The sequence below is a fragment of the Bubalus bubalis genome, chromosome 10 (assembly GCF_019923935.1).
Source record: "Bubalus bubalis isolate 160015118507 breed Murrah chromosome 10, NDDB_SH_1, whole genome shotgun sequence".
Lineage (NCBI taxonomy): Eukaryota > Metazoa > Chordata > Mammalia > Artiodactyla > Bovidae > Bubalus > Bubalus bubalis.
In genome coordinates this window covers 94040907-94066735 of record NC_059166.1, presented here as the reverse complement: position 1 = coordinate 94066735, position 25829 = coordinate 94040907, and the positions used below count along the sequence as shown (strand labels likewise).

Below are 25829 nucleotides of genomic sequence, written 5' to 3'. Positions count from 1 at the left end.
GTTACGTTTCTCGATCATGGAGAAGTGGCCTCATGTAGGAGATGTCCGATGGGGCCCCACAACCTATTCTTCCCTGGTCTCCAGAGCTATATGCTCTAGGGGTGCCTCCTCTGTGGGCTGTGTGCCTTCTTCTGTGGCTGGGCTGGCTACTGTGAGTGTGATGGTGGGAGCCTGGACCCTGGCCTGGCTGGCTACAGGGATGTTCCTCTCGTGGGACTGTGGGGCTGAAGGAGGGCGGGGTAACAATCTCACATGGCTGGCTCCACAATACATGTGGGCCTTCAGGCTGGTGCTGGCCCAAGGGCCCAGGTCCCCATGCAGCTGTCAGTTACATTTTTAATCAGTTTGTGGCAATCCAAGCGAGGCCCAGGCTCCAATGCAGGCCCCCAATGCAACTATCACAACCTTTTTTAAAGCAGTGCTTCTCAGGCTTTCCTGGGTATAGCAGGGAAGTGGGTTTTCTGCTTCCTTCTCTCTAGGGATAGTGACTGTGTTTATCTGTCCCTTGAAAGTGAGGTGGGAAGTATCATTTGTACAAGAACACCTAAAAGATCTTCCTCTTGTCGCACTAAGAATAAATGGATTGTATGGAATCTAAACAAAGCTGTGGAATTTCAAGTTTTAGAATGAGAACAAACTGCCTCAAAGTCAGATCTTTATCTTATCAACCAAATCACTGTCACATAAAGATGTTCAAAAATATCAATAATTTGCTGAAAACTAGTTTGCAAAGCAAATTCATGTGTGAATAAAAGAATTTAGTGTTTCAAAAGTTGTTTTCTTTGAGACAGAAATTTTATTCCTATTTTAAAATAAGGGTAATTAATAAAAAATAAGCAAATACTCATTTTTTATGATAGCTCTTATGCTTTGAAATATAATAAGGGGCTTAGAAAAATCCAACTATAAGTCATGTCATGGAGAAAAGTTTCCCAGAGATTTTGGCAGTGAAAGAGCATCAAATATCTTATCACTAGCCAGCCTAAATCACAAAACCCATGTGCCTTTCTTGATTTTTGGATATATCTATTTGTATCCAAATTCTGGAGGAAGCAATGCAAAACACTCAATGGGCTTACTGTTTACTGGATACTTGATCATCTGCATAAAGTTCTTACAGCAAAATCCAGAAAGAGGTATCTATGTTATTTTCACCTTGAAGTTACCTTGCAGGGTGATGGGCAGAGATGCTCCTGGGAAGTTCAGGCAAGGCTCTGGGGACAATTAGGACCAGCTATCTGCTAGCTGGCTGTGTTAGCAGTCACACCCTCACTTAGAATCCAGGGACCTGGACTTTTCTTTGGACTTCCAAGGTAGGAAGCCAGGGAAAGGAGGAATTCATTAGAGAAGACCTGACTGGTCACTCACTCCCTCATTCTGCATGAGGAGGCCAAGTCCCAGAGAAGCACAAAACTTTTCCTAATGGTACCCAAGTCTTCTGCTCGAAGGGACACTTCTGAACAGAAGAAAAAAAAAACCTTGATTCTCAAAAGACATGTTATAAGTTATAGTCAGTCATACTTTCAGAGCCACAAACTCAGACTGCATTGAGGAGATAACTCTTTTGAGAATCCTTGAGACTTCCAAATACGGCTGACCTGCCTCTCTGTCTGCCTTCAGGAAGATGCTTTGGTTGAGATGCCAGCTCAGCTCTGGGGCTGTAAGAGCTGGGGGATGAGGAGTAAGGCTTGGGTTGGAAGAGCAATGGAGAGGTCAGGATGCAGGGAAAGGGTCTGGGAGAGGATGATCAGGGAAGGGTCACAGACCATGACACGTGGTCCCCAAATGTGTGCATTCAGGAAATGTGGAGTTAGGATGCCCTAGCTTGTCTTTTCCCGTGATGCAGGGCAGTGGAGCAGCCATCCACAAGGCTTTCCCCAGCAGCTTTATCCCTAGTCCCCTTCATGGCCTCACTCCCTCAAATTTATAGTACTGTCAGAATTAAAGTGATGAAGCCAGTCAGAACACAGCCTTCATCCCATCACAATTCTGAACGTAATGATTCTGACTACAGCTGGGAAATAACACACAAAAGATTGACCAAGCCCAGGCTGACAGACAGAGCTCTGTTTCAGACCTGAAGATGGATGAGATCAATTTTGAAGCAACTCTGCCTTCATCTTCTAGGTTATAGATGTCAGTGAATTTTTTTTTTTTTTTTTGCCTCCAAGTCTCATGTTTCAAACTGCATCCTTCTAGAGTAATCACAGGCATCATTTTATATAACCCCTAGAAAATGAGTTACTTTGTGATGAAGCAGCATTTTAGAATTTGTGGTCTACTGTAGGTTTTATTCAATTTAGTTGGTTGGTCTACAACCAACATCAAAGACAGTTTCATTTCAAAAACTTCAGAAGACAGTTATATTTAATGTTAATCTATGTTTGAACAACCAGTCATCCAATTTTATATTTTAGTTACTAAATGTATCAATAAGCCCTAAATGTATCAATAATCATTAAAATGATATAGGCTTGCCTATACCATATGCCTGTTCCATTTACCAGTACGTGGGATATGTTACACATGGGATATATTATATATATTATATATGGGATATATTATATATATTATACATGGGATATATTATAACACATGTGATTATATGATAACCAGTACACATGTGATATATTATAACCAGCTGGACTTGTAGACAAAGCACAGAGAGGTACAGGCTGCAGAGCCCATGAAGCCTGGGCCACTTCTGGCCCCCACCAGCTCTCCTCCCGCCAACCCACCCCCCTGGAAAAGGGATGGCTGATGGCTGTACGGACAGGTGACAAAATGGAATGAGCGTTTTCTAATCACTCCCAAAATCGATTTCTCCTTGAATTACCCACAAAGCCTGCTTTGAGGGTTTAGTTAAATAGTTCATCGGCTGAACGTAATACAGTCTAGAGTTGAACCGAAGCAGTCTTTCAAAGCGTCCTTCCTCCGGTGCAGTTATACACTGGAGAGGCGGCGAGGACAGCCCTGCAGGAGCAAACCCCGCCATCCACACGCCTCACCTGCCATGTCGATGGCGAAAGGCCTGTCTGCTCTCCAGCCGGTGTACCAGCCCACGACTTTGCCGTTCTCCACCAGCGGACGTTCATAGCGCCGCCCACCGACCAGGCCCACCGGCCAGACTGAGACCTTGCGTGTCGTTCTCATCTACAAAAGCGGAAAGAGATGTGGTTGAGGGTTCCTTAGGGAAAAGACCCTGGAAGGAGGAAAGGAATTTGAGCCACAGAAGAAACAGGGGGAAGGGGGAGTGGAGATGTTCAAAAGGCGCAGGTTTCTGAACAGAGCCCTCCTGCTGGTAGACGGCTCCCTGATTCCCTGCTGGGGACCACTGTCCTGTGCCGTCGTGGACTCAGTCAGGGGCTCAGGGCTGAATGATAAAATGGGTCAGTGTCTGAACATCGCTCACCTCCTCGGAAGCTAAGTTCTGGCCATCAGATATTGTCTACTTGTCTCAAAGCTGAATCTGCAACAATACTCCGTTACCTCCAGAAGTGAGGAGGCTGGCTGACCCCCAGCGAACCGCACGTCCAGTAACAGCAGGAGTTCCGCTCAGATAAATCACAGGGCTTGGCTGGCTCTGATTTTGCATTGTGACAGACACAGAGAGGTCTTGTCTGGGAACACGCATAATGGGATCCAGATCCAGAACGGACACCCTCCGGACTGACAGAAAGAAAAATGTACCCTAAGTTCACCTGCCTTTCAAAGGCAGTTTGGCCAAATTAGAGAGGCATGCCCCATGCCAGTGGCTGGAATCTCTGGTCCTCTCCAGGTACACGCTCTTGTGCTTGGTGGGGCTCTGGTCAAAGACAGCCCTCAACCAGAAGTTATCTCCTAGATTTCTTTAAGGGGAAAGATGCAAAGTTCACAAAAAAACAGTCCTCTTCTCAATTCACTCCACCTTCAGACCCGTCTCCTTGCACACTGCAGAAAACGGAGACGTTTCCATTTTTTTGTTTGATATCTCAAACATGCCAAGCATACTGAAAAACCAAATTAAATCTAATACATGTTTTTCTTACAGTGACAAAATGGCCTTGTGTCTAACAAGGCACGAAAATAGTGCTGTGTCCTTTTTTTGATATTTCTTTAAAATGCCTGTGATTTTTCAGCTCCTGAACTGCTTTTTCCTGGAGCACTAAATGTTGAAATGTGGAAAGCTGGTAAGCAGACCTCATCACAGACTTGGGTGGGTGTCCTCCTGACAACGCATAGGCTGTGCCTGCATACAGCAAAGGCCGAAACATTCTTGATAAGGATGTAAGCACCACGTGATATGTGATATGTGAGTCATGGGTAGCAAGAGATCAGGATGAGCTGTGCTATGAAGAGGTACCTCATGGGCAAAGAGGCAGACAGACAGGAAAAGAATGGAAGGAGACAGGAAACAGGAAAAGAGAAATTTCCTTAAAGAGTAAAACACACATAACTGGGAACACTCCTACAGGGGCTAGCAAATATGGCCAGACGGGTTCAATGCCTGGCTTTTCACTTTAAATAGGGCCATGAAAAACGTGAAGGATTTTGCCCACAGATTCCAGAATGGCCTAGGGTTCTGGGTAACAGGATGAAACACAGAAATGCCTCTTCACACTTCTGTGCCATGCTAGAACATGCAGGGTTTGTTTGCATGCTCCATATTCCCGAGAGTAGCTCAGACCAAACATCTGTTCATGTTTTATTTTTTCAGAGGATCGGGTGCTAAAGGAGAAGCAATGACTATTGAACACAGGTGATGTGGCAGGATTATATTTCCAAGCATGCTAAATTTTAAAATGTCAGTCATTTAAATACAGGCAGCACATCATATCCACAGTTGGTGGAGCCCACAGATGCCGAACCTGTGGATACGGCGGGTCCAGGTTGGCCCTTGAGCATCCTCAGATTTTGGTACCCGCAGTGGGTCCTGGAGCCAATCTCCCATGGGTACCTAGGGATGCCTGTAGTCTACAGCTTCAGAAAGATCCAGATGCTTTTGCCATGTATGCATGCCTCTGAGATTCAGTGTGGAATCCTGCGTCACACGGCCTGGCAGTACAGGACCGTAGCATTACAGAGTGTGCCAGGCATTTTACAGGAAAATAGCAGAGCTATTTACAGAGCATCTGCACGTCACCCCAGGGACCCATCTTTGTTCTGCATCCTTTTCATTCCATCACTGCTCCTTAAGGAGTCCTTGGCAGCTACATTCTTTTCTGAGGGGAGGGGGATGTAATGATGACTGTTCCTACTATAAGTAAAATTTTCCTATAGCTAAAATAATTCCCAATATTTAAAAGCTTTCCCACTTTCTTAGCACAAAGCAGCAGCTATGTCACAGCACAATTCCAGGTGCCTGGTGTGAGCTCCAGTTTGAAATCGAGGAGTAATGCACTGGATGTTAAGAGAGTGAGGAAGCACTTTGCATATTAATAAGATTCACAACGTTAAGACCAGGTCTGGCCCCCAAAGGCATTTTTGTCCTCTTTATTCAACACCAGAGCCACACTCTATCACTTACTCCTCCCGCTGTGACTCCCAGTTAAATGGACAGGACTCCCAAGCAACCAGCCCAAATCATGAGCAGACCCAATGGTTGGAGGACCACAAGATGTATTAGGTACATCTCTACACTCCTCCAGTCTAAACGCCTTCAAACTCCCCAGGGCAGGGGGTACTGGTTTGTCTGCATCTCCTCCAGGAGAGCAGGGAGGCAAGGAACTGCCCTGACTCCACGTCTGGTGACTCTTACCAGCAACCAGCCCCTGTTTCTTTAAGCCAACTTTGTTCCTGCAGCTTTAAGCTACAAGGCTTTGGTCCCTGTCTGGGAGACAGCTAGCGGCCAGCTGCAGGACTGGAACACTTCAGATCACACATCCGTTATCATCAGAATGCCCTTAGAGTGAAACTGAAAGTTAAACAAGTGTCTTTAGCTTCCTTTAAGACCTACTGGTAAGTGAAAGTTGTATTTATTTTTTTCCAAAGGGAAATGAGCAAAATCCTTGATCTTATGAAACATGAAATGCTATAGGCAACCTCAAGGAGTAGAATTACAATAAAGAATTTTATATCCCATATCCTTCTTTTTAAACTAATAATTTCAGTGGCAAAAAAGCCACCCCAAATCCACAATAAAAAAAAAATCACCCTCAGTGTAGCAGAATCCACGTTTAGAACTAAAGACAGACAGGAAAGAGAGCTGCAAATATGATGAAGACACAGCGAGTGTGCACCTGGAGCCCAGGGTCCTTTCCAATATTGAGCATAAACACCCGGTATTTTCCAACAGAGAAGCTATGTTTATATGATCCAACACATCCATAAATTTTCTTTGGAACAAGTCTGAAAATTAGCATCATGTCTGTTTTCTTTGTGGCATCTGATTCACCATCTATTTCTTTCAACTAACAGTTCCTTGGCTCAGCGCTATTCACTCCACACCGTGTCCTTCACATAACTGGATATTGCCCGGGATCTTTTCTCTTTTTTTCCAGATAATTTTGATTTCCGTACACAACCATTTACAGAGCACAAACTTCTGAGGGGCACAAGCTAATTACTTAAAGGAACTAAGAATTCTAGGAGCAGAAACGCCCCTAATGTTATATATTCAACCCTTCTCTTGTGTCACTGGGTAGAAGGTCTATAAGACCACATGTCACATCTCTTCACACCTCCTGTATCTTTCCACTAAATATCAGTCACATACCTCATATGTGTCCAGTGCCAGCCCCTGAGCGAGGTGGATGAGGTCCGTGCCTATGAAGCCAACGTTCCAGGAAAGAAAAATCAGTAACACAATCAACTGCAAAACAAGCTACTTAAATCTGATGCTGATAATGGCTCTAAGGGGAGCAGATGGTGCTGTGAGGTTCATTTCCGAGACTCTGGTCTGGTCTGGGACCCGCTGAGGCTTCCTCCGGGACATCTACCTGAGCTAAGCCCACAGCATGAGAAGACTGGTCACTGTGGACACGAAGCCCAAGACTTTGCAGGAAGAAGGCAACTCAAGTGCTTCAGGCCGCCGACAGGAATGTTCCCCTGCCTTCCTTAATAAAATAGATCATTTTGGACAGTGGCTGCTGGGAACCAGGTTTCCCACTGCTGGAGTGAGAACTTTCAGATGGGAAAAGAGAAGACCAGCATGACCCAGGTGGCTGTGGATGAGAGCTGGAGATGTCAGTATGCACTCATGTTTAGCTTCATATAGAGAGGCTTATAGATGGTTATAGCTTACTATAGAGACGGTTATAGATAGGGCTTCCCAGGTGGCTCAGTGGTGAAGAGTCCACCTGCCAAGCAGGATCCATGGGTCTGAAAGATCTGGAGAAGGAAATGGCAAGCCACTCCAGTATTCTTGGCTGGGAAATCCTATGGACAGAGGAGCCTGGCGGGCTACTGTCCATGGAATTGCAAAGGAGTCAGACCCAGCTTAGAGACTAAACAACAGCAACAGATAGACACATGTGCACTCTGGTTAGTACACACGCAGTTCCTTGCTATCAGCTGAGGGGCCTGGAAGCAGTGACCTCCCCAGCAGCACCGAGCCCACCTGGCTCCAGATCATGGTCCCTAATACCATGCTCTAATAAAGGGAACCAGAGGTATTCGGAGAAGCAGCTGACTCCAGGGCTGGGGCAGAAATATACAAGATGATCCTGGGCATCTTCAGAGCCAGAAAGCAAGGGAACATTCAAAAAGACAAAAACAAACAAAAAGTACACATTGATGGGGGCATATAAAAAGGCCCACAGGAGTCTACCAAATGGCCAAAGGTGGAACAATTTGATCAACAAAATTAGATTACAAACTACAAAATAAACACTAAACACAAATATAACCGAAGTATATAAACAAATGTTTGAATAAATCAGCACATGGGGGAATATACTAACTTCCCATGCAGAAGAATTGCAAATTCCAAATGTAGTTGGCCCTCCTCCCAGCCAAGTAGGTAGAGCTGACTCCCAGCTCCTTTGGTGTGGGCTGCATAGTAACTTCCTTTTAGAGAGATCAGTGTGGAAGAAACTTCACAGTGGAGAAACCTCAAGGATATCGTCCACAGTTTTTAAGTCATGTGCCCTTGATATGCTGCAAATGGCACTGTCCCTCCATGGGCTTTTCTAACTTCTGTGGATCTTTCTAATAAGATAAACCAGGGCTCCTTGGAGAAATGGCCAATTCCAGCACAGAGATGGGAAATACAAAAGATGAGCCTAAATCATCCTGCAGTGCCAGAAAGTAAGGAAGGGTTTAATTAAAAGGCAAAGATCCCACACGAACCCACATCTGTGAGGGTCTGTCTGAAGAACACAGCCAGCTGAAAGAGCTCCCAGTGACTAGAGAAGAAACAATGCAAAATAATGAGCTATACAAAAGTGTAGATAGTATGTACCCTTAACCTGATATTATGAAAATGGCACTTTGCTTCCCCCAAATCCATAATCATATTCTAATCATGGGAAAACCTCAGAAAAACTTCAATGGAGTGGCATGCTACAATATACCTGACCAGTACTCCCCTAAAGTGTCAAAGTCATTAAAAACACGGCTTCCCTGGTGGCTGAGGTGGTAAAGAATCTGCCTGCAGTGCAGGAGACCTGGGTTCAATCTTTGGGTCGGGAAGAACTCCTGGAGAAATGAATGGCTACCCACTCCAGTATTCCTGCCTGGAGAACTGCATGGACAGAGGAGCCTGGCGGGCTACAGTCCGTGTGGTTGCACAAAGTTAGACAGGACTGAGCGACTAACACTTTCAGTTACACTCCTCCAAACTGTCAAGGTCATCAAAACCAAGGAAAATCAGAGAAACTATCACAGCCAAAGAGGAACCTACAGAGACATGACTGAATGTAATGTGGTGCCCAGAAAAGGCTCCTGGAACAGAAAAAGGATACCTGGTAGATACTAAGGATATCTGAATAAAGAACAGACTATAGTGAATTTGATTCATTCATTACAACACATGTAACACACATAACATACTGATATATAACGTTAGCAACAGGGGAAACTGGCTGTGTCATATGGGGGAACTCTCTAGCATCTTCTCAGTTCTTCTGTAATTCCAAAACTGTGTTAAATATGAAGTCTGTTTTAAACCTGTGGCGGATTCATTTTGATATTTGGCATAACTAATACAGTTATGTAAAGTCTAAAAATAAAATAAAATTAAAAAAAAATAAATAAAATTTTCTTTCCAGAGCACCTGGAGTGACTACTCCTTCTCTATCCAGCCCTGATGGGTAGGGTATGATGCAGACTTATTCTCTAGCCTAGAGTCAAGTTCTCACTCACTTTCTCTGCCCTCAGTTACCATGTAGACCAGAGATCACAGCAGAGCATTTGGCCATACGTGGCCTGAGAGGTGAGTCCGGACTGGCCTGTACAGCGGTTTTGCGTTTTAAATGGAGATGTAGTAAAGCCCCAAGCCGTCCGGCCTCCTTGACGATCTGATGCACTGGGCTGGAGTCCTTTATAGTTACAGCAGCTGGATTGCAGCAGCACCAGGCCAGCCCTCCCTGCTCCCCCCAGTCCCCCCCACCCCCCACCACAGCCCCCAAAGCTGAACCTACATGTCTGTGCTCACGGGAGACAGTCCTCCCTGCAAAGCGGGCGCCTGGAAAACAGGCCCGATGAGCCACAAGTACAGTGAACCCCTACATAAGAATGAGTTCCATTCTGAGAGCATGTTCGTAAGTCCAATTTGTTCCTCAGTTCAGTTCAGTTGCTGAGTCGTGTCCGACTCTTTGCGACCCCATGAACCGCAGCACGCCAGGCCTCCCTGTCCATCACCAACTCCCAGAGTCCACCCAAACCCATGTCCATCGAGTCGGTGATGCCATCCAACCATCTCATCCTCTGTCATCCCCTTCTCCTCCTGCCCCCAAACCCTCCCAGCATCAGAGTCTTTTCCAACGAGTCAACTCTTCACATGAGGTGGCCAAAGTATTGGAGTTTCAGCTTCAGCATCATTCCCTCCAAAGAAATCCCAGGGCTGATCTCCTTCAGAATGGACTGGTTGGATCTCCTTGCAGTCCAAGGGACTCTCAAGAGTCTTCTCCAACACCACAGTTCAAAAGCATCAATTCTTCAGTTCTCAGCTTTCTTCACAGTCCAACTCTCACATCCATACGTGACCACTGGAAAAACCATAGCCTTGACTAGACGGACCTTTGTTGGCAAAGTAATGTCTCTGCTTTTGAATATGCCGTCTAGGTTGGTCATAACTTTCCTTCCAAGGAGTAAGCATCTTTTCATTTCATGGCTGCAATCACCATCTGCAGTGATTTTGGAGCCCCCCAAAATAAAGTCTGACATTGTTTCCACTGTTTCCCCATCTATTTGCCATGAAGTGATGGGACCAGATGCCATGATCTTCGTTTTCTGAATGTTGAGCTTTAAGCCAACTTTTTCACTCTCCTCTTTCACTTTCATCAAGAGGCTCTTTAGTTCCTCTTTACTTTCTGCCATAAGGGTGGTGTCATCTGACAGGGAGGCCTGGCATGCTGCGATTCATGGGGTTGCAAAGAGTCGAACATAACTGAGCAACTGATCTGATCTGATCTGATTGATATTTCTCCCGGCAATCTTGATTCCAGCTTGTACTTCTTCCAGCCCAGCATTTCTCATGATGTACTCTGCATATAAGTTAAATAAGCAGGGTGACAATATACAGCCTTGATGTACTCCTTTTCCTATTTGGAACCAGTCTGTTGTTCCATGTCCAGTTCTGACTGTTGCTTCCTGACCTGCATATAGGCTTCTCAAGAGGCAGGTCAGGTGGTCTGGCATTCCCATCTCTTTCAGAATTTTCCCCAGTTTATTGTGATCCACACAGTCAAAGGCTTTGGCATAATCAATAAAGCAGAAATAGATGTTTTTCTGGAACTCTTTTGCTTTTTCCATGATCCAGCGGATGTTGGCAATTTGATCTCTGGTTCCTCTGCCTTTTCTAAAACCAGCTTGAACATCTGGAAGTTCACGGTTCATGTATTGCTGAAGCATGGCTTGGAGAATTTTGAGCATTACTTTACTAGCATGTGAGATGAATTTCTGAGTCCAACAAAGTTAGCTGTGGTATTCAACTAATAATCGTGTATATAATACTGTACTCTAGGAGACATATAATACTTTTTACACAAACAGATACAAAAAATAAAACACCTTTACATAACAGTGCCTTGAGAAGTATAGGGCATGCAGGGGCTGGCATCAAGTGGACAGGTACGAAGAGTGACTGACTGGGGGAGAGAGAGGAGGTGGGAGATGGTAGAGCTGAAGGGTCGTTAGCGATAGGAGACGGAGGGCAAGCTGCGATTTCACTCACGCCTGACACGGATGGCACAGGTTCCTTACTCGATTCAATTCTATCTACCCTCTTGAAAAAATGGTCCAGATATATCTGGGTAGTAGCTCCTTTTCTTCTCTTCATAGGTGACATCCTGAGCTTGAAATCAAGACACTGTACAATTTCAATGATGTGGACCTGCATTTGCACGTCTCATCACACAACTAAGTTCATGGGTCTGGTGTACATTGTCATGTATGTGCATCCTGTACAAGTGGTTGTGCTTTTATGTGCTTTCCTGTACAGTACTATCTAGAGTACAGTAGTACTCTAGAAGTACTAGAGTACTTCTACTAGTATAAGTACTACTAGTAGTACTTCTACTAGTACTCTACAAGTACATCTACTTTGTCATGTGTGTGCACCCTCTACAAGTGGTTTGCTTTTGTGTGCTTCCCTGTACAGTACTACCTAGACTACAGTAGCACTCTAGGAGTACTGGAGTACTTCTAGTACTATTAGTACTTCTACTAGTACTCTACAAGTACACCTGCTTGTAGAGGATGCACACACATGACAATGTACACCAGACACATGAACTTACTTGTGTGACTGGACACACACATGCAGGTTCACTTCATTGAAATGCACAGTCGGAAGGTTTGTATGCAGGGGATTTCCTGTACACAGGGAGGCAACACTGTCGCACAGACAAGAAAGAGGGCTGTTCCTGTATATTTAATATGCAGAACAGTGTTATCAGTCAGTTCAGTCACTCAGTTGTGTCTGATTCTGCCACCCCATGGACTGCAGCACACCAGGTTTCCCTGTCCATCACCAACCCCCGGAGCTTACTCAAACTCATGTCCATTGAGTCGGTGATGCCATCCAACCATCTCATCCTCTGTCGTCCCCTTCTCCTCCCGCTGTCAATCTTTCCCAGCATCAGGGTCTTTTCCAAAGAGTTAGTTCTTCACATCAGGTGGCCAAAGTATTAGAATTTCAGCTGCAGCATCAGTCCTTCTAATGAATATTCAGGACTGATTTCCTTTAGGATTGGCTGGTTTGATCTCCTTGCAGTCCAAGGGACTCGCAAGAGTCTTCTCCAACATCACAGTTCAAAAGCATCAATTGTTCAGTGTTCAGCTTTCTTTATGGACCAACTCTCACATCCACACGTGACTACTGGAAAAATCATAGCTTTGACTAGATGGACCTTTGTTGGCAAAATAACGTCTCTGCTTTTTAACATTCTGTCTAGGTTGGTCATAGCTTTTCTTCCAAGGAGCAAGCGTCTTTTAATTTCATGGCTGAAATCACCATCTGCAGTGATTTTGGAGCCCAGAAAATAAAGTCTGTCATTGTTTCCATTGTTTCCCCATCTACTTCGCATGAAATGATGGGACCCGATGCCATGATTTTCATCTTTTGAATGCTGAGTTTTAAGCCAACTTTTTCACTCTTCTCTGTCACTTTCATCAAGAGGCTCTTCAGTTCTTCTTTGCTTTCTGCCATAAGGGTGATGTCATCTGCATATCTGAGATTATTGATATTTCTCCCAGCAATCTTGATTCCAGCTTGTGCTTCATCCAACCAAGTGTTTCTTATGATGTACTCTGCATAGAAGTTAAATAAGCAGGGTAACAATATACAGCCTTGATGTACTCCTTTCCCGATTTGGAACCAGTCCATTGCTCCATGTCCAGCTCTAACTGTTGCATTTTGACTTGCATACAGATTTCTCAGGAGGCAGATGAGGTGTTCTGGTATTCCCATCTCTTTGAGAATTTTCCAGAGACTGTTGTGATCCACACAGTCAAAGGCTTTGGTGAAGTCAATAAAGCAGAAGTAGATGTTTTTCTGGAATTCCCTTGCTTTTTCTATGATCCAACAGATGTTGGCAATTTGATCTCTAGTTCCTCTGACTTTTCTAAATCCAGCTTGAACATCTGGAAATTTGCGGTTCATGTACTGTTGAAACCTCACTTGGAGAATTTTGAGCAATAGTTTGCTAGTATGTGAGATGAGTGCAATTGTGTGGTAGTTTGAACATTCTCTGGCATTGCCTTTCTTTGGGAGTAGAATGAAAACTGACCTTTGCCAGTCCTGTGGCCACTGCTGAGTTTTCCAAATTTTCTGACATATTGAATGCAGCACTTTCACAGCATCACCTTTTAGGATTTGAAATAGCTCAAATGCAATTCCATCACCTTCATGAGCTTTGTTCATAATGATGCTTCGTAAGACTCACTTGACTTTGCATTCCAAGATGTCTGGCTCTAGGTGAATGATCACACCATTGTGGTTATCTGGGTCATGAAGATCTTTTTTGTATAGTTCTTCTGTGTATTTTTGCCACTTCTTCTTAATATCTTCTGGCTTCTGTTAGGTCAATACCATTTCTGTCTTTTATTGTGCCCATCTCTGCATGAAATGTCCCCTTGGTATCTCTAATTTTCTTGAAGGGATCTCTATAGTTTCCCATTCTATTGTTTTCCTCTATTTCTTTGCATTGATCACTTAGGAAGGCTTTCATATATATATATAAAATACCCCATTAGAAACAATAACAACTATGAGAAATATATGGGTAAGGGACGTAATTAAAAACATTAGTAAATGAAAATAAATCGGGCTGAAGTTTTAGTCCTTTAGTTTTAATACAAAAAAAAAGAGTACTGCTCAACACCCAGCCAGATACACTTAATTATGTCACTTGCTTGAGGGCACTTAACTGTGAGTCCTGGGGGGAGTTGGCTGAGCTCTACCTATCACATATGAAGACACCGTGGTGTCTGTGTAAAGACAGACATGGAGGTAAATGGAAGAGATGACAGAATTCAGAAATAGCTCTTCCCACATACGCCTGGCTGACTTGTTTCCCCTAAGATGCCAAGACGACTCAGTGGGGAAAAGGATAGTCTTTAACACACTGTGCTGGAACAAAAGGACCTTCACGGGTGAGGGAAGGGAGGGAACCATCTCCACCCCTCTATCTCACAATATTAATAAGGGTTACCTCAATGGAATCATGGACATAAGCACAAAAACGTAAGCTATAGAACTTGTAGAGAAAATAGAAAAGAAACCCTTTGTGGAGGGGTGTGGTAAGGATGGATTTGGAGTTTGGGATTAGCAGGTACAAATTAGTGTTTTGCAACAAGGTCCTACTGCCTAGCGCAGGGAACTGTATTCCATAACCTGTGATAAGCCATAAAGGAAAATAATATATATGCATATATACATATATATATATGCATAACTGAATCCCTTTGCTGTACAGCAGAAATGAATACAACATTGCAAATCAACTATACTTCAATAATACTAATTTTTTAAAAAAGAAACTCTTTGTGGAGGGGTGGGGGAAGGATGAATTGGGAATTTGGGATTACCAGATGCAAACTATTATATATATAGGCAAATATTCCTCAGAAACGTCTTACAAATATGAACCCTAAACAATTCACAAATTGGACTTAATCAAAATTAAAATTTTTAACTCTCCAAAATATACTGTTTACCAAATTTTAAAGTAAGTCACCAACTGGGAGAAAATATCCCATATTTTCTCACATATATCCTACATATATGTGACAGAAGACTTGTGTTGAGAACACACAGAATTCTCACAGCTCAATAAAAAAGCCTAAAGCTTAGCCACTACAGACGGTTTAAAAACTGGCCAAAGATTTGAACAGACATTTCATCCGAGAAACATGAATGATCAGTTAGCATACACCCTCAGTCATTACAGAAATAAAAGCTGCAGTAACATACTATGGCACCTCACTAGATGGCAAAAATTAAAAGACTGCCAACACCAAGTATCAATGCAAATGTGGGGAAACATTCCCTACAGGAGTGTAAAAATGGTCTGGGAACCCCCTGGGCAGTTTCTTACCAAGTTAACAAATATCTTGATCCACTCATTCTATCTCTATGTATTTACTCAGTACTCTTGCCTGGAAAATCCCATGGACGGAGGAGCCTGGTTGGCTGCAGTCCATGGGGTCGCTGAGGGTCAGACATGACTGAGCAACTTCACTTTCACTTTTCACTTTCATGCATTGGAGGAGGAAATGGCAACCCACTCCAGTGTTCCTGCCTGGAGAATCCCAGGGACGGGGGAGCCTGGTGGACTCCTGTCTATGGGGTCGCACAGAAGTGACTTAGCAGCAACCCAAGGGAAATGAAAGCACCTGTCCACACGAAACTTGTACATTAATATCCACAGCAGTTTTACTCATAACAGCCATAAGCTGGAAATGGCCCCAATACAGCTTTTAAACAGAAAAACAGATCATGATCCATACAATGGATACAGCATTACTACTCAGCAATGAAAGGCAATGAGCCACTGATATTCATAACAACATGAATGATTCACAAAAATACAATGGTGAGCGAAAGAGAGCAGACGAAGGCTACATACTATATCCTTCCTCGTCTATGAAGCTTTAGAATCGGCTGACTCATCTGTAGAGACCGAAAGCAGATTAGACCACCACACACTGCTGCCTGCAAACAGGTATCTCCGGTGGTGTGCACCACCTGTGGAGGGGGGTTAAAATGAGCCAAACTCTACTCTTAAAATGAGTGCATTTTATTGTCGGTAAATTACACCTCAGTGAAGCTGGGGTTTTAAAAACAAAATCCATTTGGAGGTTTTAATACGAACTCATGATTAAAAGTCCTAGAACTATTAACACCCCAACAGCAATAAACACACCTAACACCAAGATCTTGGTTTGTGAATACCATTCTACACTAAAGGGGACTAGGGCTCCTTGGAGAAGTGGCTGATTCCAGGTCCCGCACGGGGACAAAGTGTGACTTTAGGATGTTTTGCATCAAAGAGACAAAGGAACTGCTCAATGACAGATGATAAAGACAGGCTGCTGGCCAAGCTGTAAACAATTCGAGCATCAGAATGAATGACACTGACAGATTAAAACACACTGGGCGGGGGGCTGGTTAGAGACAAGCTGTCCTTTAAGAAGGATACCAGTGAACAAGTGCCGAAGGACACAAAGAGAAAAGCTCCGCTGGGTGCCCCCAAAGCGTGGCAATAATAATTCAAGCAAGAATCATCACTGGATGCTCAAACTCTTGGGTAAAAGTTTTCCGGAAAGAAGATATTCACACCGCTTCAGAGTGTCCATCTATGGGGTACTTACAAATTATAAAAGAAAAATGTGCCTCTACCACGGAGAGACTTGGCGGTCACCCCCTTGACCAAGTGGTCCACTTTGGCCTCAGCATCCATAAGATGACCTGACCGCTGGTGCCACGTAACTGGACACAGGAGAGGAGGGAATGTCGTATCTGTGGTACCCTTGCTAAAAAGCTTTAGCCTGAATGTACTTGTGAGGAAGCAGATGAGTGTCAGCGAGACCAATCAGTCACAGGGAAGTTTTTTTGTCCGTGTGGACTTCTCATAGCCAAATCTAGGACTATTTAAATTTCTGTTTTCCTCAGGGGCTTCTAGAAGCCTTCACAGATGGCGCTAGCGGTAAAGAACCTGCCTGCCAATGCAGGTAGATGTAAGACAGTACCCTTACGTTTCATGTAAGGGTTCGATCCCTGGGTGTGGAAGATCCCATGGGGAAGGAAATGGCAACCCACTCCAGTATTTTTGCCTGGAGAATCCCATGGATAGAAGAGCCTGGTGGGCTGCAGTCCACAGGGTCACAGTCAGAGTCAACTGAAGCTACTTAGCATACACGCATGCCGGGCTTCCAGAAAAGGAGGCACTGGTGCAGAAAAGAAATCCAGCCTCAGGGTAGAATGCTTCTGTGACAACACCGGCAAGAGAACAGGGCCCTCTCTGGAGGCGCGTGCCCCCCACAACCTGAGCCGTCCCCTCTCCTGCCAGCAAGGTTAAGAGATGTTCCTTCTAAAAACTCAAAATAAACCTCGTCTATTCCAGTACTCCTTGTATAGACCTATATACTTCAGTAAGATTGGATGCTTACTGAAAATATAAATATAATTAATTCATTGCCAACAACCCTGCTAATCCTTACTTGGATATCAAAAAGGAAAAATGTATATAAAATCAAATGTATAAGATGCGGAAGCAACCTAAGTGCCCATCAACAGATGACTGGATAAAGATGTGGTACATAAACACAATGGAATACTACTCAACCAGAAAAAAGAGTGGAAAGTTGCCATTTGCAGCAACATGGATGGACTTGGAGGATACTGTATTAAGTGAAATAAGTCAGACTGAGGAAGACAAACACTCTATGACATCACTTAAATGTAGAATCTAAGAAATACAACAAACTAACAGAAAAAGAAGCAGACCCACAGATACAGAGAGCGATCTAGTGGTTCCCAGTGGGGCAGGGGATGTGGGGGGCAGGGTAGAGGTGAGGGGGTGGGAGGGTCTAAGACTGGCTACAGAACGTATGTACAGCATGGAGAACACAGCTATTTGTAATAACTGTAAATGGAGTACATTTAGTTTTGTAAATGCACTTTAAAAATTGTAATAAAAGTTTTTAAAGGCAATAGTAACTGAAAAATGAAAAAAATCAAATATATTGTTAGGTTTACAGAAAACTTTCACAAATCAGCATGCTAATGTATTTCAATGTACTAAGTAGTTTCCCCCTTTGAAATCTACTCTTTTTGCTCGCATTGCAAGAGTCCTGAGGTCTTTAATGGCAGACAGCACCTCACTCACCTCTGCACTGTATGCCCGGTCTATAAAGGACGTGTTTGTCCAACTGCACAGCTCACTTAGTTCCGGCACCTGGAGCGCCAACCCACACCTGATGGCTACGCGCAGTAGTCCACCAGCCTTTGCCTGTAACAGACGGACTTTGATACAAAGAAGCTAACGCACACTCAGGAAAGAGTTATAGACTAATACTGCAAACTGAAAGCATTCAAGAAATGAATACAGTCTCAGAATACATCTTATGGTGCTGTGTGCGTGCATGCATGCGCGTGCGTGCGTGTGTGTGTGTGTGCAGGGTGGGGATTCTGGGGGCCATATACTGGATTTTTAAATCCCTTCCATCAGTCACTGCATGGGAGACGCAGAGTTCCCTACGGCTGTGCCCTTGGCTGTGCTCAACCTATTTTTCTGAACGAGCATTGACCCTAAAGACCTCTATTCTGGTTTCCTCAGTACTATGAGTATGTGAGGAAATTAAAATTCTTTTATTGTTTCTTAATTTTTCTATATAAAAACCAACTACCCATCTCCCATTTTTTCTCAGAGAGAATAGTGGGGGAAAAGAGGTCCCCCAAACACTAAGATATTCTTAAAAGATGTTGTTAATGGCAAGCCACTCCAGTATTTTTGCCTGGAGAATCCTGTGGACAGAGGAGCCTGGAGGGCTGCTGTCCATAGGGTAGAACAGAGTCAGACACGAATGAAGCGACTTAGCAGCAGCAGCAGCAGTTTCAGCATCAGGTTTAATATTCTGGGACATTAAAGAGCTCCCCTGTCACACACAGCAGTGTCTTAAAGTGAGTTCTAAGAAAGACACACAATCCTCCTTTCCCCCTAGACAATGAGATGTAAACTCTCTTTTCACAGAAATGGAATATAATAAAATACTGTCTGTCTTCTTACTCTTCAATCCTGTCCCCTGTTCCATTCAACATCCTCTGGGTTTCTTTCCCAGGATTTAATTAACATCTAATGTTATTCCAGAAAGGGAACATGGAAACTTACAGAGATACACAGATACCAGAAAATTGAACAGAGGTGACTAATAACTAATAGCTTCCCTATATACCAGCAAATACCATGGAAAATAACATTGCTGTAGCAAGATCAAGTAACTAATGCTAGGCGTAAACTCACTGAGCAAAGAGCAGGAACCAAATGAATAAAATCACAACCTTTACCAAGGGTCAGAAATGATGTGAAAGACAGCAGAGGCTGCAGCAGACATTGGTGGCTGCCTGCTCAATGCCTACTCTCTCCTCTTCCTTACTGGCTGAGCTTGCAGCCACTTACAGTCAGCAGGGACTGGTCTTCTCCACCCCCTTGCCAAACATGACTGAGGAGAGGGCGACCCTCTTCCAAGAGCAAGAATAAATCCTAACTTATCAGTGATTACTCTGAATGTTGGCAGTTCCAGTCATCAGCGGAAGGGCACTGGGCGCTGGGCTGCTTGTGGGCAAGGTTTTCCCACTCCTAAGGAATTCAGCACAGAGCCATGTCTGGATGTGATGGCTGGAACTGCAGCAGCCATGTCATAACTGGTAGGAAAAGAGCTGGAACACAAAGCTGACATTCTGAGCATGCAGAGAGATGGGCCCCTGGGCCCCTGATGACACCACTGAATCTCTAAGTCAGCCTGAACCCTGCCCTCCATCTGGACTTCCTGATATGGACTTACACGTTGGCTGTGTAAGTCAGTTCCTTCTCTGGTCCTTACAAACAACTGGGGAAATCCACCATGCATGACTTTGCGTGGGGGAGGGCCAGGGGACATCTTCCCTGGGGAGTTAGTCCCAGGAGCTAGAGGTACTGGTCATCACTGTGCAAGATTCATATCCACTCAGACATAATTCACCAGAAAGTGGGAACTTTACCATGCTTTTGGCGAAGTCTTTGACAAAATGGTCTCTTAGCAGCAGGTTTGGGATTATAATTTTTTTCACCAATTAATAAGGCACTAGAGTGCTACGATGATCAATACAGCAAAGTACCTCATGACAAATTGTAATTTCCCAAATAAAGAGTATTTATGAGAATTTCAACTTTTAAAAAAGCTTCACAGTTAGAAGCAGTGGATTAGAGATGCATACTGAACTGAACTGAATAGGAATTAAAAATACATCTTTTTCTGTGTTACAACACAGAAAAATAGAAAAAAATATATTCCATAATGCCATTTAAAATACTGCACACAAAGCACTATATATAAAGACACATACAGAGGAAACAATCCACAGCACATATCCTAGAATAGATGCCTGAAGATAAGGATAAAAGGAAATACACAACAGAGCAGGGAGACACGTAGGAAGATGCTGACAGCAGGTCAGACCTGAGAAGTAAGATCAGCTCCACCTCTGTACCTGGAATCTAAGGAAAGGAAAAAAATTGCTGACTCTCTTGGTAGAAAGCATATTCAGAATATGTGACAAATAAATAAAAGAGAAACAGGGAGGGAAGTCTCCACTCTTACACAAGCAATTAAGGACTTCCAGAAAATATTTACTTTATTTATTTGGCTATGTGGGATTTCTAGCTGAAGCATGTGAACTCAGTTGCAGCATGTAGGAGCTAGTTCCCGGACCAGGGATTGAACCCGAGCCCCCTGAACTGGGAGCCCCCTGAACTGGGAACAAGACTGGAACTGGTCCAGTCTTGGCCACTGGACCACCAGAGAAGTCCCCCAGAAAATATTAAAAAGGAAGATTATGATAAGACATTCCCTAGAACAGTAAGTAGACTCTTTGTAGCCTCAGTAAAAGGTTATTTTACAAAGTTATCATGACCAATCTTTACTTTGGTGGAAAGTAAAAATATAGGTGAGTCTTGAAAGGTAACCTAATTCAGAAAGTCTAAAACACAACAAAATACAGAGGCTGTTTACTCACACAAGATTCACAGCAGGGGTTATTTAAATAGGGCTTTGTTTAGTGACTGTTAAGTCTTTAACTTGAGAGAAGAGTATCGGAAAAGCAAATGGATAAAGAAACAAGAAGCAACATTATGCTATTTACAACTGATACACTTCAAACATAAGAAGAGAGACAGGATGAAATTGAAGGATGGAAAAAGGAATATCATGTAAACAGTCTGCATATGATAGCTATTGTGGCTATACTCATATCAGATAAAATAGCTTTCAAGACAAAGAGATTACCAGCAATAATGAGGGACAGTTCATAATGATGAAAGGGTCAGTTCATCAAGAAAAAAATAAATCTGAAGTTGTGGGCACCAAATAACATAGCTTCAAAATAGGTGAAGGAAAAATAAATGTAAAAGGAGAAAGAAAAATTCACGGTGAAAGTCAGAAATGTTAACAAGAACATTAACTATTAGTAGGGATACAGAGAATTTAAACAGCGCTTGACAAATTGATGTGTATAAACTCTATGCCCAGCAACATCAGAGTAAACATTCTTTTAAGGCACACATGGAACAAGCATGAAAACAGCTGTACGCTTGAATACAAAGCAAATCTCGATAAATTCCAGTTGAGTGAAACTAGACTATGCTTTCAGACCACAAAGAATTGAACTAGAAATCAGAACCAAAGATTATAACAAACCTAAGTATTCAGAAATTAAGTAACATGCTTTGAATTATTTGTAAAATTATAGAAACTATATGAAAAAAATAAATCAGTGGAAACTAGAAAATATTTGAAATGAGCAATATGAAAGCACAGCAGCAAAATTTGTGGGATACAGTGCTTAGAGTGACGTGTATAACTTTATGCAGACATTAGAAAAGGAGATAGACGACCCAGAGGGATGGTATGGGGAGGGAGGAAGGAGGAGGGTTCAGGATGGGGAACACATGTATACCTGTGGCGGATTCATTTGGATGTTTGGCAAAACTAATACAATTATGTAAAGTTTAAAAATAAAATAAAATTAAAAATAAATTAAAAAAAAAGAAAAGGAGATAGAAAAATTAAAGATCTAAGTTTTCATTTCAGTACATTTTTTAAAAGAAGAAAAATAAAATCAAAAGCAAAAGAAGGAAGGAAATAAGGGAGCAAAATGAAACAAAAACAACAAAAAACTGAACTAGAGATAGGCGAAAGAGAAAAAGCAGAGTGAAAAAGTGAATCCGTGAAACCTCCTCTCATCATTCAAATCTGTTTCAGCACGTTAGCTGTGTGGCCTCAGGCCATAGGTAAGGCTCTCTGAGCTTCTTTCCACCCATGTAAATAGATATGGTAACATTTTAGTGGCATCTCATAGGGCTATGACTCTGGAGCGTAGGTAAGTACAGTATGGGTGCCAGCTATCACCATACTGCTCAGAGACAGAGTCGTCAGCCTTAGCCTGGACACTGGGACCCGTCAACAAAGAAATCCTTTGCTTACATGTTTAAGAACCAAAAGACATTTAGTTTTTAGGAAAAACTGTACCAAGTAAATTTCACAAATCCAGGCCTGGAATAAGGGGTGCCCTTCCTTCTGTGTTTCAGGACAAGTTCATCTCTGATGATGTTTGAGGTCAGCCCTGGATGTGAACGTGAACAAGAATCAAGGCATTTAAAATCACATCTAGACAGACCTGGAGAAGCAACCAGTCTAATACTGGACTGGCAGCCCAGTCCAGTATTCTTGCCTTGAAAATCCCATGGACAGAGGAGCCTGGCAGGCAGGCTACAGACCATGGGGTCACAGAGAGTTGACACCACTTAGAGACCGAGCACGCACGTACCAGACAGGCCTCACCAGAAACCACTCTTCCATGGAACACAACTCAGAAGACCCTGAATTATTTTATCTGTGTGTATCCTCATGAAATGTGTAGCACTTTGTGTGCTGTTCTTAAACATACATGAATGGCGTTATGGAATAGATTTTTTCCATCATTTTTTCTCTGCTGTACCATATTTTTAAGATCTACTTATGCTGCTCTGTGCACCTGAAGTGTCTCTCAGTCCTGGATTTTTTAGTTCTACTAGTAGCATACGATAATATATTTCAGAGATGGGACAGAAACCCAAACTAACTTATTAAAACCCCTAACAGGTAGCATCAAAAAGAACAAAATTATTAAGAATAAACCTAACCAAGGAAGCAAAATATTTATACACTGAAACCCATAAAACCCTGCTGAAAGAAATTAGAGAAGGCATAAAAAAATGAAATGATATTCTGTGTTCATGGGTTCAAAGACAATATTGTCAAGATACCAATACTACCCAAGGCAATATGCAAATTCAACACCATCCCTATCAAAACTCCAATGGTTTTTGCAGAAATAGAAAGATCCATCCTAAAATTCACATGGAATCTTAAGGGAACCCAAACAGTCCAAAAAAACCTTGAAAAAGAAAGTTGAAGGACCCACACTTCCTGATTTTAACACTTGCTAGAAATCAATAATAACTGAAACAGAACAGAACTGGCAAAAGACAAACATACCAACTAGTTGAGTAGAACAAAGAGCCTAGAAATAAATGGCCACGTATGTATGGTCAAATGACCTTATACAAGGCTGTCAGGACCATCAACGAGGAAATGACGGTCCTTTCAACAAAGGTGCTGGGGAAAGCTAGATATCCACATGCAAAAGATAATATGTAATACTGTGTACAAAAATTAAGGACGTTTGTTTCTTGGCAGGAAATCTACGACAAGCCTAGACAGCGTGTAGAAAAGCAGAGACATTACTCTGCTAACAAAGGTCCATATAGTCAAGGCTATGGTCTTCCCAGTAGTCATGTATGGATGTGAGAGCTGGACCATAAAGAAGGCTGAGCACCAAAGAATTGATACCTTTGAGACTGGAGAAGACTCCTGAGAGTCCCTAGGACAGCAAGGAGATCAAACGAGTCAATCTTGAGGGAAATCAATCCTGAATACTCATTGGAAGGACTGATGCTGAAGTTAGAACTCCAGTATTTTGGTCATCTGATGCAAACAGCCGACTCACTGTAAAGTCCTTTACACTCGGAAAGATTGAGGGCAGAAGGAGAAGAGGGCATCAGAGGATGAGATGGCTGGATGGCATCAACAATGCAATGGACATGAACTTGGGCAAATTTCGGGAGATGGTGATGGACAGACTGGCCAGGCATGCTGCAGTCCATGGAGTCTCAAAGAGCTGGGACACGACTGGGCAACTGAACAACAACAACAAAATCAACATTAATGACCTAAACAAAACAACTAAAATTACGCAACTGTTAGGAGAAAAGCTTCATGACATTGAATTTGGCAACAATCTCTTGGACAGGACACCAAAAGCACAGGCAACAAAAGGAAAAATAGATAAACTGAACTCCATCAAAATTTAAAACTTTGGGGCATCACAGGACACTATCAATGAAAATTAAAAAAGCACCCTTCATGCTCAGGGCTGGTGCACTGGGATGACCCTGAGGGATGGGATGGGGAGGGAGGTGGGAGGGGGCTTCAGGATGGGGGACACATGTACACCCATGGCTGATTCATGTCAGTGTATGGCAAACCCACTACAATATTGTAAAGTAATTAGCCTCCAATTAAAATAAATTAATTAATTAAAAATAAAAAAGCACCCATCAAAATGGGACAACATATTTGCAAATCACATATCTGATATAGACTACTATCCAGAATATATAAAGAACTTCTAAAACTCAACAAAAACAAACAAAACCAAGCCAAACAACCTAACTGAAAAATGGGCAAAGGACATGAACAGACAGTTCTTCAAAAAAGGTATACAAATAGTATAAGCATAAGAAAAGATGGTCAGCATCACTAATTACTGCTGCTGCTGCTAAGTCACTTCAGTCGTGTCCGACTCTGTGTGACCCCATAGACGGCAGCCCACTAGGCTCCCCTGTCCCTGGGATTCTCCTGGCAAGAACACTGGAGTGGGTTGCCATTTCCTTCTCCAATGCATGAAAGTGAAAAGTGAAAGTGAAGTCCTCAGTCGTGTCCAACTCTTAGCGACCCCATGGACTGCAGCCTACTAGGCTCCTCTGCCCATGGGATTATCCAGGCAAGAGTACTGGAGTGGGGTGCCATTGCCTTCTCCAAGGAAGTGAGATAGAAAAGGACAAACAGTGTATGATTCTACCTTATACTAGGCACCTGAAATAATGTAACTCACAGAGACAGAAAGTAGATTATAGGTTATGAGGGACTGGAGGAGGGAACACGGGAAGCCACTGTTTAAAGGGTACAGAGTTTCAGCTTGGATGAAGACAAAGTTCTGGAGATGGAGAGGGAGATGGTTGCACAGCAGAGTGCATACACTTAAATGCCCCTGAACTGCACACTTAAAAATGGTTAAAATGGTAAATTTCATGGAATATATATTTTACTAGAATACAAATTACAATAAGAATACTCAATTTTTGTTTCTCCCCCACAGCCCTTCACAAAGAGGGAAGAAAAGACCTAATAAGAAGCAGAGAAGAGGCATTTATTTTTAAATCTCACTGGAATTGAACCCAAAGACAACGGGTTTTCAGAGGAAAACTGGACTGCTGTAAAGCCCCAAATCGTCACCTGCAGAAACCACAAACATTGTCAGTCTGACTTTATCTTAATTTTTTGTGGGTGTTTGTAAAATTAATTTTTGTTGGAGTATAGTTGCTTTACATGTTGTGCTAGTTAGTGCTGTACAACAAAGGGGATCAGTTATACAGTGCTTTCTACATATACCCACTCTTGTTTAGATTCTATTCCCTTGTGGGCATTACTGAACACTGAATAGAGTTCCCTGTGCTATACAGTAGGTTCTCATTATGTTTTTGTTTTAAAATCTTTTTTTTAAACCCCTAAGACAGAGGGGGAAAGGCAAGGCGGGAACAGGTTTAAAAAAAATCACAAACCCTGTCTTTTCAGTATGTACAGCAGGGGTCACGGGCACGAAGCCTAGG

At 42.9% G+C, this 25829-nt stretch overlaps 1 protein-coding gene across 1 annotated transcript in view; it reads right to left on the bottom strand.

Annotated features, from left to right (window-relative positions):
* Positions 1 to 25829, bottom strand: part of B3GAT2 (beta-1,3-glucuronyltransferase 2) — a 91642-nt gene that overhangs the window by 52728 nt on the left and 13085 nt on the right. The window contains exon 2 of the mRNA XM_006051062.4: positions 3009 to 3153. Within this exon, the coding sequence (XP_006051124.1) occupies positions 3009 to 3153 (145 nt within the window). The remainder of the gene's footprint in view (positions 1 to 3008; positions 3154 to 25829) is intronic.